The sequence below is a fragment of the Rhineura floridana genome, chromosome 1 (assembly GCF_030035675.1).
Source record: "Rhineura floridana isolate rRhiFlo1 chromosome 1, rRhiFlo1.hap2, whole genome shotgun sequence".
NCBI lineage: Eukaryota > Metazoa > Chordata > Lepidosauria > Squamata > Rhineuridae > Rhineura > Rhineura floridana.
The window spans coordinates 254605104-254622500 of record NC_084480.1 but is presented as its reverse complement, the minus strand read 5'-3'; the positions used below and the strand labels follow the sequence as shown (position 1 = coordinate 254622500).

General features: G+C 40.0%; 1 protein-coding gene across 3 annotated transcripts in view; it reads right to left on the bottom strand.

The window, feature by feature from the left end:
• SPIDR (scaffold protein involved in DNA repair) overlaps nucleotides 1-17397 on the bottom strand; it is a 313219-nt gene that overhangs the window by 197993 nt on the left and 97829 nt on the right. For all 3 annotated transcript variants that reach the window (XM_061598352.1, XM_061598345.1, XM_061598361.1), the window contains exons 6-7: nucleotides 6374-6630; nucleotides 420-520 (exon numbers count right to left, since the gene is read on the bottom strand). In XM_061598352.1, the coding sequence (XP_061454336.1) occupies nucleotides 420-520; nucleotides 6374-6630 (358 nt within the window). The remainder of the gene's footprint in view (nucleotides 1-419; nucleotides 521-6373; nucleotides 6631-17397) is intronic.

Below are 17397 nucleotides of genomic sequence, written 5' to 3'. Positions count from 1 at the left end.
ACTAATGAACTGATCCTTTAATAGTATCATAGTCACATGGAGATGCTTTTGGTTTAAGGAGAGCACTATGAGAATGTGAAAGAAGTTTCTATAACGTGACTGCAATCACTGCACTCTACTGGTGTTGCAAAATTCTTCTTGGTTTGCATTGAAGAACCTGAGTAGTATTAACAAGTGCAAGTGTACAGTCTGGTAGTGGTCCACAGAGGACAGTTCAAAAAATCAATCAGAATATCTTTTAGAACTGTAACCATATTAAGACACATTATCAGACTGTCCAATTGCTCAGCACTAATAAAAGCATGGGTCTTCATTCAAAAAAAAAAAACATAAACCAAAAGTAGTACACTCTGCCCCAAGTAGTTTCCATAGTAATCAAATGCCACATTTCTATGATTTACCCTGTCACAGTTTCTTACCTGAAGGTATTTGATTATCAGAAATACACTGATGCCTCCAAAAGCTAATGGCAGCCCTCTCTCGGTTCTGCAGCTTATTCAGTCGCTCTGCTAGCCCTCCCCTACAGAGAACAAAGAATTATTCAGTTATACCAATAATGACTTTTTGCTCCAAAATACTACAAAGCAGATGTAATACATGTTTTCTGTACTTCTTAGAGCCAGACTGACACTGTAAATTAAGACTTGTGTAGATTTGTAAATGATATGATTGTATTACACAGCCTACATTTGGTATAAGTTGTCTACATATAGTTTTTCAGTTTCTGAAATAAAAAGCAGAGCAATTTTGAAAGGGGTATAAGAGCACTCCTTGGATCAAAGCAGCTCTCCTACTGAAGAGTGTAATTTCAGCCACAACTCTCAGTTGAGTGTACTTTTGACCATTGGCCTACAGCAGATTACTGGAAGATGTGTGACCACTGGCAAGGAATGCGTCCCAAAATACTTCTCACACATACTTGACCTCATGATTCATTTCATAAGCTGGGTCAAGTGTGCACTTTCAGTGGTATGAAAATTGTTTAGTATTTTCAGGGGAACAGCAGGCAAAGCAAATAAAGTTAAGGTCATATTGTAGCAACTGATCTACAATTCAGATTAAAACAAAAGTGTATGTTAAAAACAAAGAAGTTGCCTTTGGACCACTATGTCAGGTATATTGTTGAATATATAATTACCCTCTACTATTCAGGCGAGACCTCACTTAGAATCTTCTCTATTTGTGAAGTTAAATCTGTTGTGAAAATAGAATGGAGGTTGTAACAGGGCTTCTTCTCCTAGGGCCCAGTGCTATTTATTTATTTGCATTTCTAAACTGCTTAACATTTAAAAACCTCAAAGTGATATACAATATAAAAACATATCTATAGTTCCAGCCAAACCAAGCTACTCAGTAACCTATTTGCAACATTAATGCTTTAATTTTTAAAAGCTGATATAATTTTAGCAACTGTGCTTCAAGAAAACAGCTAAAGTCACAAGAATTGAAAAGCCAATAAAAGTAAATGATTAATTTGTCCTTTGGTAATCATAAAAAGCCCAAGTCCAGAGTATTTTATAATCACTTGGAACCTCTTAACCAATTATTTGCCAGACAAAAGACATTTTGAGAGACTTAAGAAGATGCTTTGCAAACACTACATAAATGCCTTTGCCTCTCTGTTACTTAGCCCTCTTTCTTTTGTGTACAGTGACAGAAGTAGTCTCTTAAAGTTAATTGCAGCAATGCAGCTAAAAATGCAAAGAAAACACGCAGGCTCAGATGTATAACCTACTGTAACTTAATATTCAGTGCTGCATTCAAAACCTGACATTCTTCTTAACTTTTCTATCAAAAATATAAAATTACCCAAAATTAAATTATAATCACAATAGCAATATAAGAAACAAGACAGGCACAGCAGCAATGACAGCCAGAGCAGCGTGAGCTCAGTCTGCTAATTCTTTCACATAAGAGAAGAGAGTGCTATTGTACTCATGTCCTGCTTGTGGGCATCCCATGGGAACAGAATCCTGGATGAAATGCTGGATACCTGGTCAGTGTAAGGAGGGTGTCAGGTGAGTCTGCAGGAGCCTGGGCGTGTGTCGGAGATTTCTGATCAAGCAGGGCTGTTCTCATAAGAAGCATGCCATTTTTCAATATACCACTTCCAGAAGAGGAAGTCTGGCTCTTCTAAAGTGAGTGTGTGTCCGCTTGTCAATGCATGCGGTGGACACACTTCCCCCATTCCATCAGCAATAAAGGTGAGAATGGAACCAAGGAGATTGAAATAGCAAATACAGATAGGATAAAAATGGAACAAACCAGCGAGGGATAAAGATGGACCCAGAAAATGGGCATAGGGACAGATTAAAAGTATGGTAAATAGCTGAAGTGCTTAAACTATGTTATCTATTTGCACATATTTAATTTCATATTGAAAAACAAAACTGAATGCAACTCACCAATTAGATGAGATACTAATTTTCACATTCAACATATTCATATTTCAGAGTAATTTATACCATAGATGCTTGGTCAAGTAAAGTTGGAACATGAACAATTTGTTTGAAGCTTAAAAGTTTCAAGAAGGTGAACTTTAAGAGGTGTTACGAGATGTTTTGAACTTGATGTCATTTAGGAAGAGAGTAGGAACATACCAGATGCACTTAATCACCTAACTACAGTTTTATTTCATTGTTATATATACACTGTATTTGTTATTTTGTAAACTGCTTAGAATGTTATATAAATATATCAAAGAAAAAATAAAAATGTATCTACACAGAGCCACAATGATACTGTGTAAAGCACAATAAAGTTTCTAACATTCAGGAAAAGACAGAGCAAAGAGCTACTTTAAACAAAATTATCTGCCTCTTAATTTCTTCTCAGAGGGCTTGCAAAGGCATATCTTTCTTTGCTCTCTCATAAGCATAGGAGGTGGCCTTATATAGAGTCAGACCATTGCTCCATTTAGTGCAATACTGTACAACGACTGCCAGTGGCTCTCCTGGGTTTCAAGTAGAAGCTTTTCTCACCCCTACCTGGAGATGCCAGGGATCGAACCTGGGCTCTTTGTATGCAATGCAGGTATTTTGCCACTGAGTTACAGTACTGAGAGATATAGTGCAAAGAGACTCAAACATGAACTGACCGGAGCAGGAAGCAAAAGATGAGCATTCATGAAAATTGTGAGAAAGAGGAAGTGGGAGCGGATCCCTTTAAATGTGTTTCCTTTTCTAAAAAATAAATTCCGCTCTTTGTAAAAAATTGATCAATAGATACACAGAGACGATGTTCAGGGCATGGATAAAGAAGGTGACAATTTTAACTCCTGCAATGTTTCCCGTGATTCCCTTGTTATTCCACCAAATTGTTTTTCAACAAAAATCAAACCTACAACATCACAAGATGGTGTGCAAAGGGATTATTTTATCTAGGAGATTTTTATATGTGGAAATCCAATATATGAAGATAGGCTGAAACAACAGTTACAGGAACTTCCACTCCCATGGTTGTTATGGATACAAGTTAGGGATTTTCTGAATAATCCAATAAATAAAGAAAATGTGACTCGTAGATCTTCTAGATTTGAAAAATGATGATGAGTTATTCAGAGGACTACAAAGGATTGGTATCAAATACTTACAAAACTCTAGCAGATAGTGTCAATGGGGATACCCAAAATGTTAAAATGTGGTGGGAACGAGTAACAGGTCAGCAGATAGAGCAGACTGAGTGACAAAATGGCAAAAACCACTTTTCCAGATAATTGCAGCTAAACACAGAGAGCTTTTGTTAAAACTTATATATCAGTGGTGTTTAACAGCATGAATCTGGATTATCACTGCTATGCTGGAGAAGATGCCAAGAAGTAGGAATATACATAAGAACATAAGAAGAGCCTGCTGGATCAGGCCAGTGGCCCATCTAGTCCAGCCTCCTGTTCTCACAGTGGCCAACCAGGTGCCTGGGGGAAGCCCACAAGCAGGACCCGAGTGCAAGAACACTCTCCCCGCCTGAGGCTTCTGGCAACTGGTTTTCAGAAGCATACTGCCTCTGACTAGGGTGGCAGAGCACAGCCATCACGGCTAGTAGCCATTGATAGCCCTGTCCTCCATGAATTTATCTAATCTTCTTTTAAAGCCATCCAAGCTGGTAGCCATTACTGTGTCTTGTACATGCATGATTCAAAGGTTTTAGATGGTGGTAGCTGGGGAAATTGGCTTAACAGTTCGTCAACAGATTAACTTAACCACACAACTAGCATTACTAAATCTTTTTTGAATGAGGATTTGGATTTAAATAATAAGACTTGACTAGTTAATTGTTGTTAGTGGCACGGATCAGCATTGCTCACTTTCAGACAAATTTAGCAGGTACAAATATAGTAAGTTGGTATCGGATAATCTAGGATATAGCGCTTCAGGACAGGAAAAAATTATGGATAACTTAAGGAAGGTATGGGGACCAAGAAAAGGAGGCAATTATTTTTACAATTTGGTTTGACTTTATTATTAATTATATAAATATGCAAGATGGGAGTTCATCTTCACCAGTGGCTTATACTCAGATAAAGCATTATTAACATAGCATATTTGGTGAATGGATAGTATGACAGTAACCCAATGGATCCTGATGGGAAAAAAGAAGGAAAACAAAATGAGTTAATTGATTAAATAAATCAGATTAGTAAATATGGAAAGCTCATGAGATATTTTATCCGGATTAATGAAATATAAATGTAAGAACTTATTTATAGTTTTTGGTTTATAATAGTTATTTTCATTTATATGTGTGAAAAATCAAATTAATAAAAAAATAGAAATTAAAAAGAGGGAATTATTTACTAATAACTATATTTATATCCCACCTTTCTTCCAAAGAGCTCAAGGAAGCCTACATGGTTCTTCTCCACACCCTCCACATTTTATCCTCACAACAACCCTCTGATGTTGGTTCAGTTGAGGGACTGACTGGCCAAAGATCAACCAGTGAGCTTCATAGCCAAGTAGGAATTTGAACATAGTTTTACTTTGATGAAGTCTAAGATTAAAAGTAATTGGGTGCTTTACAAAACCATGAGATATCTTGAGTTAACACAAAAACATTCAACTAAAAATCGATTATGGGTTTGGGATTGAGATGATTTCTATGAGTCCCCTTCCAGTCTCTGATTTGGAACCCTGCACCTGGAGGTTTAAACTGCTGATGGTCAGAAATGTTCCTATCAAGTGCCCATTAACTGGGCCAGGGAGATCTTATTGTTATGGAAACTCTTCAGGAGAGCCCCCCCTTCCTGAGGCCAAGGAGAGGCTTGTGTTTTGAGTTGAGTCGGAGGAAAGGCTAGGAGCTAGAGGCAGGCAGAGAGGCTGGCTCTCTGCACCATGGCTTTAGTGTGCCTCCTGTAAGTCTGATGGAAAAATAAAGATCTATTGGACTTCTGATGCTTTGAACCTCTCCATCTTAAGATCAATGTTTGTAAATAAACTATATTTCATAAACACACCACAGTCTCCGCTGACCTTCTTTCCAAGGAAACCAAACCCTGGGTAAGCACAGGGACCCCTAGGAATTTCACGACACTCTGAGATTGGGGTGGCGGGCAACAATACTTTTCATGCTTTCTTGTCCTTTACAATCTTTTCCCCCAAAGTTTTGGGTCACCTCACAGGATGAAGATGTAGTTTTACTATGTGGTATTTTGAAACATTCTGATAAAGTTTATTATAGTGGGTCAGGTATCATGCTGCTGAAAAGTTAAGCACTAAATTCTATTTATCTAGCAATATGTAAGTTTTGTTTTCTATCGCAATAGCAATATAAGAGCCAAGAACAGCACTACCAAAATGTGAGTAAAAAGATGCTATAAAATTTATCATCATTATCCAAGGTAATTTCTTCAAACATAAAACTCATGGCTATGAAAATATTGATGCAATAGATTGTTAATTTTACTTCACATTTACCTAATGACAACAAGTCCACCCATACTTCCATGCAATATAATTGTGTCACACAGTGTCAATGAAACTTAACGCTTTCAAATGGACTGCAGATTTTACACGGGGATGCATTCAAACAAGTTATCCTCAGTATAAAAAATAGATACGGCATTGTGAGAGGACTAAATATTTGAATCAGCACTTCAGAATGAAATTTGAAGATGGTGGTCATTGTTATAAAGCCATCAAAAGATGAACATTTAGTGCAGTGACTGGTTGTGTGTATGCCTTTAAAAACTGCATATAGATATTGAGATAACACCATCTGCTGCAAGACTTGTAAAAAAATTAATTCATGATTCATAACTTACTGGCCAACACTTCTTTAAAAAAAAATCTTAACATGAACATATCTACTTAATATGATTTTGCCCATGTTGAAAAAACATTGCTAGGATGTTACATGTAAAAGACTACATACATACCTCAAAAATTTTCTTTTCTTTGCAGAATCTTCTGGAGTCTTCAAATTCTTGTCTCCCTTTTTCTCTGGTGTCTGCAGAAATATCTGAGCAGATTTCAACCAGTCACTTGCTGATCTTCCTGTATCTGTTTCAATCCCTGCTCCAAAACTGAAATGGAGCTTTTTAGGAAATTCTAAATTAGCAGCTTCAGTTTCCACCTGGCATTTTTCCATATTTTCACTGTCTGATGAATATTCTGAAATTTCTATAGAAATCATCTGCATGAAAAATATAAAATTCGTATTTAAAGGAGAAACCAAATGCCACATCAATCAATAGGAACATAAAATGTATAATACTGGTATGTAGTATTACTAATTTGTCCAATATATCCAGAAAATGGCTGTATTATATGTACACATCAGATAAATCGAAAGCTTCTCAGGAAACAAATGTGTTTTAGTTGGTGGCAGAACACTGGTAAATGAAACTTTCAACCCTGGGAGTTCTTGGTTCCACACCCATGTTCATCACAATGGATAGGCAGATTCATATGGAAACAGATGGTCACAAGCCATTTAGGGCATTAAAACAAATGTTCAGCACTTCGTACTCCCAACTGTGAACCTGCTTTTAATGAGTGCAACCTCATCCAGAAGGGGATGGCACACTATTATTAGGTTAATGGATTTCCTGATGAAAGAGTACTGCTGTCTTGAGCTTAAGACTGTTTACCCATTTCCAGACCCATCCCCTTAGAAAGAAATTTGCAGCTTCTATGCAAACATTTGCAAATATCATCCCATATTGATATATTTGGTAATGAGGCAAATAAACATAAATTTCAATACTAAATTGCAAAATACTTATTTTTCCACAGAGTTCCAGAAATCAAGGTTTATTTACAGGTTGTGTATGAGGGCGGGGGAGGATCATAAGAAGAGACCAGCTATATCAAGCCAAAGGCCCATCTAGTCCAGCACAATAATGGGTTGTGCATTACTGATCGCACATAGTTATCATGTCAGTAAAAGTGATGTGGACCATTTCCAGTGATCAAGTTTTATTTATTATGTATTTATTCCATTTATATCCCCTCTCTTCCTCCCAGTAGAAGCCCAGGGCAGGAAACAAAAACACTAAAAACACTCTAAAACAGTGGTTCCCAACGTGGGGGCCGGGACCCCCAGGAAGGCCACGAAGTAATCCAGAGGGGGCCGTGAACAGTAAAGAAATGAATTATTTATTAATTTTTTAAAAAAAGTCTTCACTCCCTCTACACTGTCAGCTTTCCACTGCCGCTGCAGATGACACCTCCCCCTTGCTCCAAACGAGAGGGGAGGCCTTTTCTGAAGCTCCAGAGCGTCTTTCAGGCGCACTAAGGGCAGGCATCTGCCTATAAAATACATGGCAGATGCCAAAGGAGGATGAGGGTGGAGCTACCAGGAAGAAGAGGGGATTACTATCACTGATTCCCATCTCCTTGCACTGCCGCTACTGGCAATGCCCTTACTTAAATGAGAGGAGAGGGCTTTTTGTGAAGCAAAAAGAAGCAAGCCTGCAGAAAGGCTGCTTCCCCCCTTCCTTCCTGGCAGCCAGCCTGCCTCGCTGGGGGGAGGGGGTCACAATTTTTTTTCAGCTTATAAAGGGGGCCCTGTGGTCATAAAAGTTGGGAACCACTGCTCTAAAATATCATAAAAACAGACTTTAAAATATATTAAAACCAAAACATCTCTAAAAACATATTAAAATCAAAAATCTTTAAAAAACCTTTTATAAAAAAGCTTTAAAAACATTTTAAAAAGCAATTCCAACACAGACACAGACTGGGATGAGGTCTCTACTTAAAAGGCTTGTTAAAAGAGGAAGGTTTTCAGTAGGCGCCAAAAAGATATCAGAGATGGTGCCTGTCTAATATTTAAGGGGAGGGAATTCCAAAGAGTAGGTGCCACTACACTAAAGGTCTGTTTCTTATGTTGTGTGAAACGGACCTCCTGATAAGATGGTATCTGCAGGATGTCCTCACATGAAGAGCGTAGTGATCAACTGGATATATAAGGGGTAAGATGATCTTCCAGGTATCCTGGCCCCAAGTTGTATAGGGCTTTGTACACCAAAACCAGAACCTTGAACGTAGCCTGGTAGCTAATGGGGAGCCAGTGCAATTCTTTCAGCAGCAGGGTGACATGTTGGCAATACCCTGCCCGAGTGAGTAATCTCATTGCCCCGTTCTGCACCAGCTGCAGCTTCCCGACCAACTCCAAGGGAAGCTCCACACAGAGCACATTACAGTAATCCAGCCTAGAGATTACCAGTGCATTGACAACAGAGGTCAAGCTATCCTGGTCCAGAAACAGCTGCAGCTGTCTTACCAGTGGAAGCTGGTAAAAGCACTCTTAGCCACTGAGGTCACCTATTCTGGCTATCCCAGACCAGAAACAGCTGCAGCTGTCTTACCAGCCAAGCAGTTTTGTTGTTGTTATGTGCCTTCAAGTCAATTACAACTTATGGAAACCCTATTAATAAGTGACCGCCAAGAGCATCTGTCATGAACCACCCTGTTCGGTTCTTCTAAGTTCAGGTCTGTGGCTTCCTTTATGGAATCAATCCATCTCTTGTTTGGCCTTCCTCTTTTTCTAATCCCTTCTATTTTTCCCAGCATTATTGCCTTTTCTAGTGAATCCTGTCTTCTCATGATGTGTCCGAAGTATGATAACCTCATTTTAGCTTCCAGTGATCGTTCTGGTTTAATTTGTTCTAACACTCAATTATTTGTCTTTTCGCAGACCATAGCATGCACCAAGCTTTCCTCCAACACCACATTTCAAATGAGTTGATTCTCTTATCTGCTTTTTTCACTCTCTAAATTTCACATCCATACATAGAGATCAGGAATACCATGGGCTGAATGATCCTGACTTTAGTGTAAAGTGAGACATCTTTGCATATGAGGACCTTTTCTAGTTCTCTCATAGCTGCCCTCCCAGTCCTAGCCTTTTTCTGATTTCTTGACTATTGTCTCCAGTTTGGCTAATGACTGTGCCAAGATATTGATAATCCTTGACAAGTTCAATGTCCTCATTGTCAACTTTAAAGTTACATAAATCTTCGGTTGTTATTACTTTAGTCTTTTTGACATTCAGCTGTAGTCCTGCTTTTGTGCTTTCCTCTTTAACTTTCATCAGCATTCGTTTCAAGTCATTACTGGTTTCTGCTAGTAGTATGGTATCATCTGCGTATCTTAAATTATTGATATTTCTCCTTACAGTTTTCACACCTCCTTCATCTTGGTCCAATCCCACTTCCGTATGATATGTTCTGTGTATAGATTAAACAAATAGGGTGATAAAATACACCCGTCTCACACCTGTTCTGATAGGGAACGAATTGGTTTCTCCATATTCTGTCCTTACAGTAGCCTCTTGTCCAGAGTATAGGTTGCGCATCAGGACAATCAGATGCTGCGGCAACCCCATTTCTTTTAAAACATTCCATAGTTTTTCATGATCTACACAGTCAAAGGCTTTGCTGTAATCTATAAAGCATAGGATGATTTCCTTCTGAAATTCCTTGGTCCGTTCCATTATCCATGTTTGTGATATGATCTCTGGTACCTCTTCCCTTTCTAAATCCAGCTTGCACATCTGGCATTTCTCATTCCATATATGGTAAGAGCCTTTGTTGTAGAATCTTGAGCATTACTTTACTTGTATGGGATATTAAGGCAATAGTTTGATAATTACTGCATTCCCTGGGATCCCCTTTCTTTGGAATTGGGATGTATATTGAACACTTCCAGTCTGTGGGCCATGGTTTAGTTTTCCATATGTCTTGACAAATTTTTGTCAAACGTTGGACAGAGTCAGTCTCAGGTGCTTGTAGCAACTCTTTTGGTATGCCATCTCTTCCTGGTGATTTGTTTCTTCCAAGTATTTTAAGAGCAGCTTTCACCTCTAAAATTTCTGGTTCTTCATCATACAGTTCCTTCATTAATGAATCTGTCATCCTGGCATCTCTTTTATAGAGTTCTTCAGGCATAAGGCCAGCTCCCTGCTGAAGCTAAGCAGGGTCAGGTCTGGTCAGTGCTTGGATGGGAGACCACCTGGGAACCATATGTAAAAACCGCCTTGGGTTTCAACTATGAAAACAAAGGTGGGGTATAAATGTAATAAATAAATAAATATTGCTTCCATCTTCCTTTTATTTCATCTCGGGCAGTCAGTGTGTTCCCCTGTTGATTATTCAACATCCCTACTCTTGGTTTAAATTTCCCTTTCATTTCTCTTATCTTTTGGAATAGGGCTCTTGTTCTTCCCTTTTTGTTGTCCTCTTCTATTTCTATACGATAGCTATTGTAATCGTTCTCTTTGACTCTCCATACTAGTCGCTGTCTTGTTGCGTTTAGGGTTCTGACCGTGTTTCTATCTCCTTTTGCTTTTGCTTTCCTTCTCTCTTTAACCATTTTAAGAGTTTCTTCAGTCATCCATTGAGATGTTTCTTTTTACCCTTCCTCCCCCTCACCTCCCCCAAGTCAGTTTCATCTATTCGATGCATGATGGTACAGGAGAAAATCCCACTGAACTCAAAAAGCATGCAAATGATCAAACCTGCCCCCTCCTCCTCCCTCCTATCCCCTTCCTCTTGCCCCTTCTCTCCCCCTTCCTTCAACCGTCCTACCCCTTCCCCTTCCAATCACTTTCCCCTCTCCTCTCCCTTCTCTTCCTCCTTCGCTCTCATCTCCCCTCCTCCCTTCTCCTTCTCCCCCAAGGTCAGTTTTATTTATCCTAAGCATGATTGCACGGGAGTAAACCCCACTGAAGTCAACAATGCAAATGATCTAACCTGCCCCCCTCCTTCTTGTCGCTATATTGTTGCATTTAGCATTCTAACCGTGTTTCTGTCTCCTTTTCCTTTCCTTCTCTCTTTAACCATTTTAAGAGTTTCATCAGTCATCCATTGAGGTCTTTCTCCCTTTTTAACTAGAGATATTGTCTTTTTGCATTCTTCCTTGATAAAGTCTCTGACTTCACAAAGGAAGAGTACAGGCAGGTATCACAGAATGGTAGGGATGGTATCAGGAAGGCTAAAGGTGAGAATGAGCTGAAGTTAGCGAGGAATGCTAAAAGCAACAAAAAAGCTTTCTTCAGGTATGTTCATAGTAAAAGACAGAGAAAAGAAATGGTGGCACAGCTACACATAGTAAAAGACAGAGAAAAGAAACAGTGGCACAGCTACTCATCGAGGATGGCAAAATGATAACAGATGACAAAGAAAAGGCAGAAGTCCTCAATTCCTACTTTGGCTCAGTCTTCTCCCAAAAAAGGATCTGTGACCCTCCCGGGAAACATGAAGCAGAAGGGGCAGGATTGGAGCTTGAGATTGATAGACAAACGGTCAAGGAATACCTAATCACTTTGAACAAGTTCAAATCGGCAGGGCCCAATAAACTGCATCCTAGAGTATTGAAGGAACTGGCTGAAGAACTCTCAGAACCGCTGTCTATTATCTTTGCAAAATCATGGGGGACTGGTGAAGTGCCGGATGGCTGGAGGAGAGCTAATGTTGTCCCTATCTTCAAAAAAGGCAAAAGGAGGAACCCGGGAACTACAGACCAGTCAGCCTAACATCAGTCCCTGGAAAAACTCTGGAGCAGATTATAAAGCAGTCAATCTGTAAACACCTTGAAAACAATGCAGTGATTACTAGGAGCCAACATGGATTTATGAAGAACAAATCCTGACAAACTAATCTTATCTCATTTTTTGATTGGGTAACCTCCCTTGTAGACTGTGAATGCTCTGGCCATAATATACCTCGACTTCAGCAAAGCTTTTGACAAAGTGCCCCATGATATTCTGATTAGCAAGCTAGCTAAATGTGGGCTGGATGGAACAACTTTTAGGTGGATCCACAGTTGGCTCCAGAATCGTACTCAAAGAGTGATTATCAATGGTTCCTTCTCAAACTGGGCAGAATAACGAGTGGGGTACCACAGGGCTCGGTCCTGGGCCCAGTGCTCTTCAACATTTTTATTAATGACTTGGATGAGGAGGTACAGAGCATGCTTCTCAAATTTGCAGATGATACAAAATTGGGGGGCATAGCTAATACCGTGGAAGACAGAAACAAAATTCAAAGGGACCTTGATAGGATGGAGCATTGGGCTGAAAACAACAGAATGATATTCAACAGGGATAAATGCAAAGTTCTACACTTAGGAAAAAGAAACCAAATGCACAGTTATAACATGGGGGATACTTGGCTCAGCAATATGACATGTGAGAAGGATCTTGGAATTGTCATTGATCACAAGCTGAATATGAGCCAACAGTGTGATGTGGCTGCAAAAAAGGCAAATGCTATATTAGGCTGCATGAACAGAAGTATAGTTTCCAAATCGCGTGAAGTATTAGTTCCCCTCTATTCAGCACTGGTTAGGCCTCATTTTGAATACTGCGTCCAGTTCTGGTCTCCGCACTTCAAGAAGGATGCAGACAAACTGGATCGAGTTCAGAGGAGGGCAACAAAGATGATCAGGGGACTGGAAACAAAGCCCTATGAGGAGAGACTGAAAGAACTGGGCATGTTTAGCCTGGAGAAGAGAAGACTGAGGGGACATATGATAGCACTCTTCAAGTACATGAAAGGTTGTCACATAGAGGAGGGCAGGATCTCTTCTCGATCGTCCCAGAGTGCAGGACACGGAATAATGGGCTCAAGTTGCAGGAAGCCAGATTTCGACTGGACATCAGGAAAAACATTCTGTTAGAGCCATACGACAATGGAATCAATTACCTAGAGGTAGTGGGCTCTCTGACACTGGAGGCATTCAAGAAGCAGCTGGACAGCCAACTGTTGGGAATGCTTTGATTTGGATTTCTGCATTGAGCAAGGGGTTGGACTTGATGGCCTTATACGCCCCTTCCAACTCTACTATTTTATTCTACAGTTCTATGCTTCTATGCTTCTCCATCTTCTGCTACCAATTATACAATCAGTTTGATTCCTATATTGACCATTTGGTGATGTACACGTGTACAGTCATCTTTTTGGTCTAAAAATGTGTTCACAAGAAACAAATTATTGACTTCACAGAATTCGAAAGGTCTTTCTCCTGCTTCATTTCCTAAGCCCCGTTTTTCCACAATTCCTAGTTCTTCTCTGTTCCCTACTTTTGCATTCCAGTCCCCCATGATTATCAGCCAGACCAGGCGGTAGTTGTCACAAACCAATGGGTCCAGGGTGAGCTTTTTCAAGAGCATTTTTTCAGATCACTGCTTCTTTTAGGGCGGCTGGAGCCACTCCCTCCTGCAACAACATGTTGACTACACCCTGGATACACTAGGTCATAACCCCTCACCAAGCTTTAATAAGACAAGGGCAAGGGTTGAGAGGACACGTTGCTGGCCGCATCATTGCTCGCCTAGAGGGATTAGGAATAGGAGGCACTGTCTTGCAGTGGTTCTGTTCCTATCTCTCGGATAGGCAGCAACGGGTGGCATTGGGAGATGAGGTTTCAGACCCTTGGCCTCTTCATTGTGGAGTGCCACAGGGCTCTATCCTCTCTCCCATGCTATTTAACATCTATATGAAACCGCTGGGAGCAATCATCAGGAGTTTTGGGTTGCAGTGTCATCAGTATGCAGATGACACTCAGCTCTATCTCTCATTTAAATCCTCACCGGAGTTGGCTGTGAACACCATGTCCAAGTGCCTGGAATCCGTAAGTGGATGGATGGGAGAGAATAGGCTGAAGCTGAACCCCGACAAGACTGAGGTATTACTTGTGGGAGATAAAAGGAAATTAGGAATTACTGACCTGATGCTTAATGGGGTAAATTTGCCCCTGAAGGACCAGGTCCGCAGTCTTGGGGTCATTCTTGACTCCCAGCTGTCCATGGAGGCTCAGATTACAGCAGTGAGCCGGGCAGCTTGGTATCAATTACATCTGATACGGAGACTGCGACCCTACCTTCCTGGTCATCTGCTCCCCCAAGTGATACATGCCCTGGTCTCCTCTCGCTTAGACTACTGCAATGCGCTCTACGTGGGGTTACCCTTGAAAACGGTCCGGAAATTACAGCTGGTACAGAATGCAGCGGCACGCTTGATCAAGCATAGCCGTCGCTGGGATCACATTACCCCAGTGTTATTAGATCTTCACTGGCTACCAGTTGTCTACCGGGCCCAATTCAAGGTGTTGGTTCTTACCTTTAAAACCCTATATGGTTTTGGCCCAGTATATTTGAAGGAACGCCTCCAGAATCACCGATTATGCCGCCTGACAAGATCAGCCTCGCAAGACCTTCTCTCGGTCCCACCTGTGAGAACAGCCAGGCTGGTGCGGACCAGAGAGAGGGCATTTTCTGTCGTGGCCCCCACCCTCTGGAACTCCCTCCCTTTTGATCTCAGACATGCTCCCTCCTTGTCCAGCTATCGCCGAGCCTTGAAGACCTGGCTGTTCAGGCAGGCCTACAAGATTGAGACAGAGTAATTTATATTATTATGAATTAAAGGATGGTTTTTTAGTTTAAAATTTGATGATGTTGTTTTATATATATGTATTGTTTTATTCTTGTTGTTCGTCGCCTAGAGTGTCCCTAACCCGGACAGATAGGCAACTGAAAAATAAAATTTATTATTTATTATTATTATTGCAAGCACCTTGTCCACACCATCAGGCCACATTAACTGAAACCGATCCCAAAAAGTTGCAACCGATGTTGTACTGGATACCTCACTGGGGACTACAGTAGATGTGGATGGGGCATCAAGATTGCTACAGAGGTGAGCAACTTTACCCTCAAAGTGCCTTGCAAACAATTCACAGTGGGCCTCAACAGAGTTGTCAACAGACCCCATACAATACAGAAAAGCTCCACTGGACGGCTGCTTGAGGATGTGATGGTGGCAGAGAAGTGGGCCTTCTTTGTTGCCCTCACCTCCACACAGCAAGCACAGATATGTTTAACTTTTTCGGGCCTTTGACTGGCTCCACTTGTGCCAGTCTCAGCTGAGCCAGATGGGCCTCTGCTGCACCCAGATGATGGCAGAGTTCCCTGGCTGTGCCCAAGGAAAGGGGTTCTGCCAGCGGAGGCCATCCATGCTAACATCTTTCTTCCTCCACCACAGTTACGCCTACAGATGTAAAATTTCTGGAAATTTTGAAGCCATGGAGAAAAGGTGGGGGTTTCAGGAAAAAATGTTTTTTTCAGAAAAAACAAATTTTTGGAAAAATTGAAAAAATGTAATATTAGCACTTATTACTGATTGAAACGCACTTTGTTACTTCAGGAACATCAAATTATGTATAAGTTGGTTTGGCATAAAATTATCACATCTGGTATATTAAAAGTACATTTTATTCAAACAATTATTACAAACTGAATTTATTTTTTAAATTTTTACTTTTTTTGTAACAAATGGATCTGCAAGATCCTGAACTGTAAGGAACAGCTGAACTGTAAGGAACCTCTTTCATTTTGCCAGTTTATGAGAAGCAGGCAAAAAACAACTTAAAAAAACAGAAGAAACCATCCACATTAATAACAAAGAGAATTATTTATGTCTCCACTAGTCCTCCAGTGTCAAGCAGACATAAAGCATCCATTCCCATAAAAAGAACTGAGGGGGGAAAAGGGGGGGGGACCAAGAAACATTTTATTCATCACGCTAAAATAAAACATTCCATAATCCATTTTTTCTTCATTTTTTTCAATTTTTCAAAAAAAATAAAAACAAAAAAGGCTTTGGGGGAAAATGGGGCTTTTTCTTAATTTCTCTGGTTTTTTTTCCAGGCCTTCACATCTCTAGTTACACTGCATCCTGAGCCCCCCAGCCTGGCATATCTACCAGGAGGATTGAGCTCATAGTGACTGAACAACAAAATAAGTGTGCAGAATTGGGAGAAATGGTTTGCACATAATATCTCCAACACTCTTTTAAGTAGAAATCAGCAGAAAAAAAGAATCTGCTAAGCTGTTCTTGCCTATCACTTGCTTTGGCAATGTTCCCATAGTGCTGTATTGTCTACTTGAAATACGTACAAGGTCTGCCAAATATTTATACTTGAAAAGCAATTTTATTTGTTCCATTAATACATGCTCAGAAAAGAGAATATAAACATTTCCCAATTTACATCTGCTGATATAAGTATATGTTTGCACCTACTTAGGTTTCCATATTGCAGACATCATCGTAAATTAATCTGGTATTTCAACATGCTACCTGTGCCAAATCAAAAGTTTGTTTAGTTCTTCACATTTCTTTCTAAATCACTTTTAATCAATACTATGTACTTGTCAAGTTCTCAGTAGACTTGAAGTGACATTTTTGACACATGAAATCATATGAAGTGAGCACAATTTTGTGATTCAGCCTGCTCACCTTTCTAACAATATGCTGTTAACGCTAATGTTTGAATTCCCCTCTAAACTTTCTAGGTTCCTTTTAAGTTCAATGATATAGGTATAGGAGTCAGTTCTCCCTCACTTCTTAACTCCAACATGGGAGAGGCAATAAGAATTTCTGTGACAGCCTGCTAAAGTTCCAGAGAAGGCAAAGATACTACTAGCTTCTATTCCCCCTTCTATCATTCTATTTATTTGTGTTGTCACATTACTTGCCCTATTTTTTCTACATTTTCTATTCAGAGAATTTTTTTCCAATCTGCCTCTTTGCAGGATATTGTTCTACCTGAACCTTTACGAACACAAAAAATCAGCTAACCTTGTGGTAGAGTCTACATTTTCCATTCACTCTGATATACTACTGTCTCTTGCTCCTTTTTCCCTCCTACTCTTGGGAATGTTATTCGATCCCAATATTTTCTCTCACCCTCAAATTAATTTTGTAGACTTTTTTTCTTAGTTCTTAGTGATTTGGTCAGTACTTTCTTCTGATGCTCTGAAAATTCTAGCTCAGAATCTTGTTTCATACTTGCCTCTGACTAAGCCAATTATTTTATTTGTGGATCTCACTCATATATTCTGTTCACATGTATTATCTTAGATCTTCTCCTTTGACTGACATTCTTCTTCAACAAT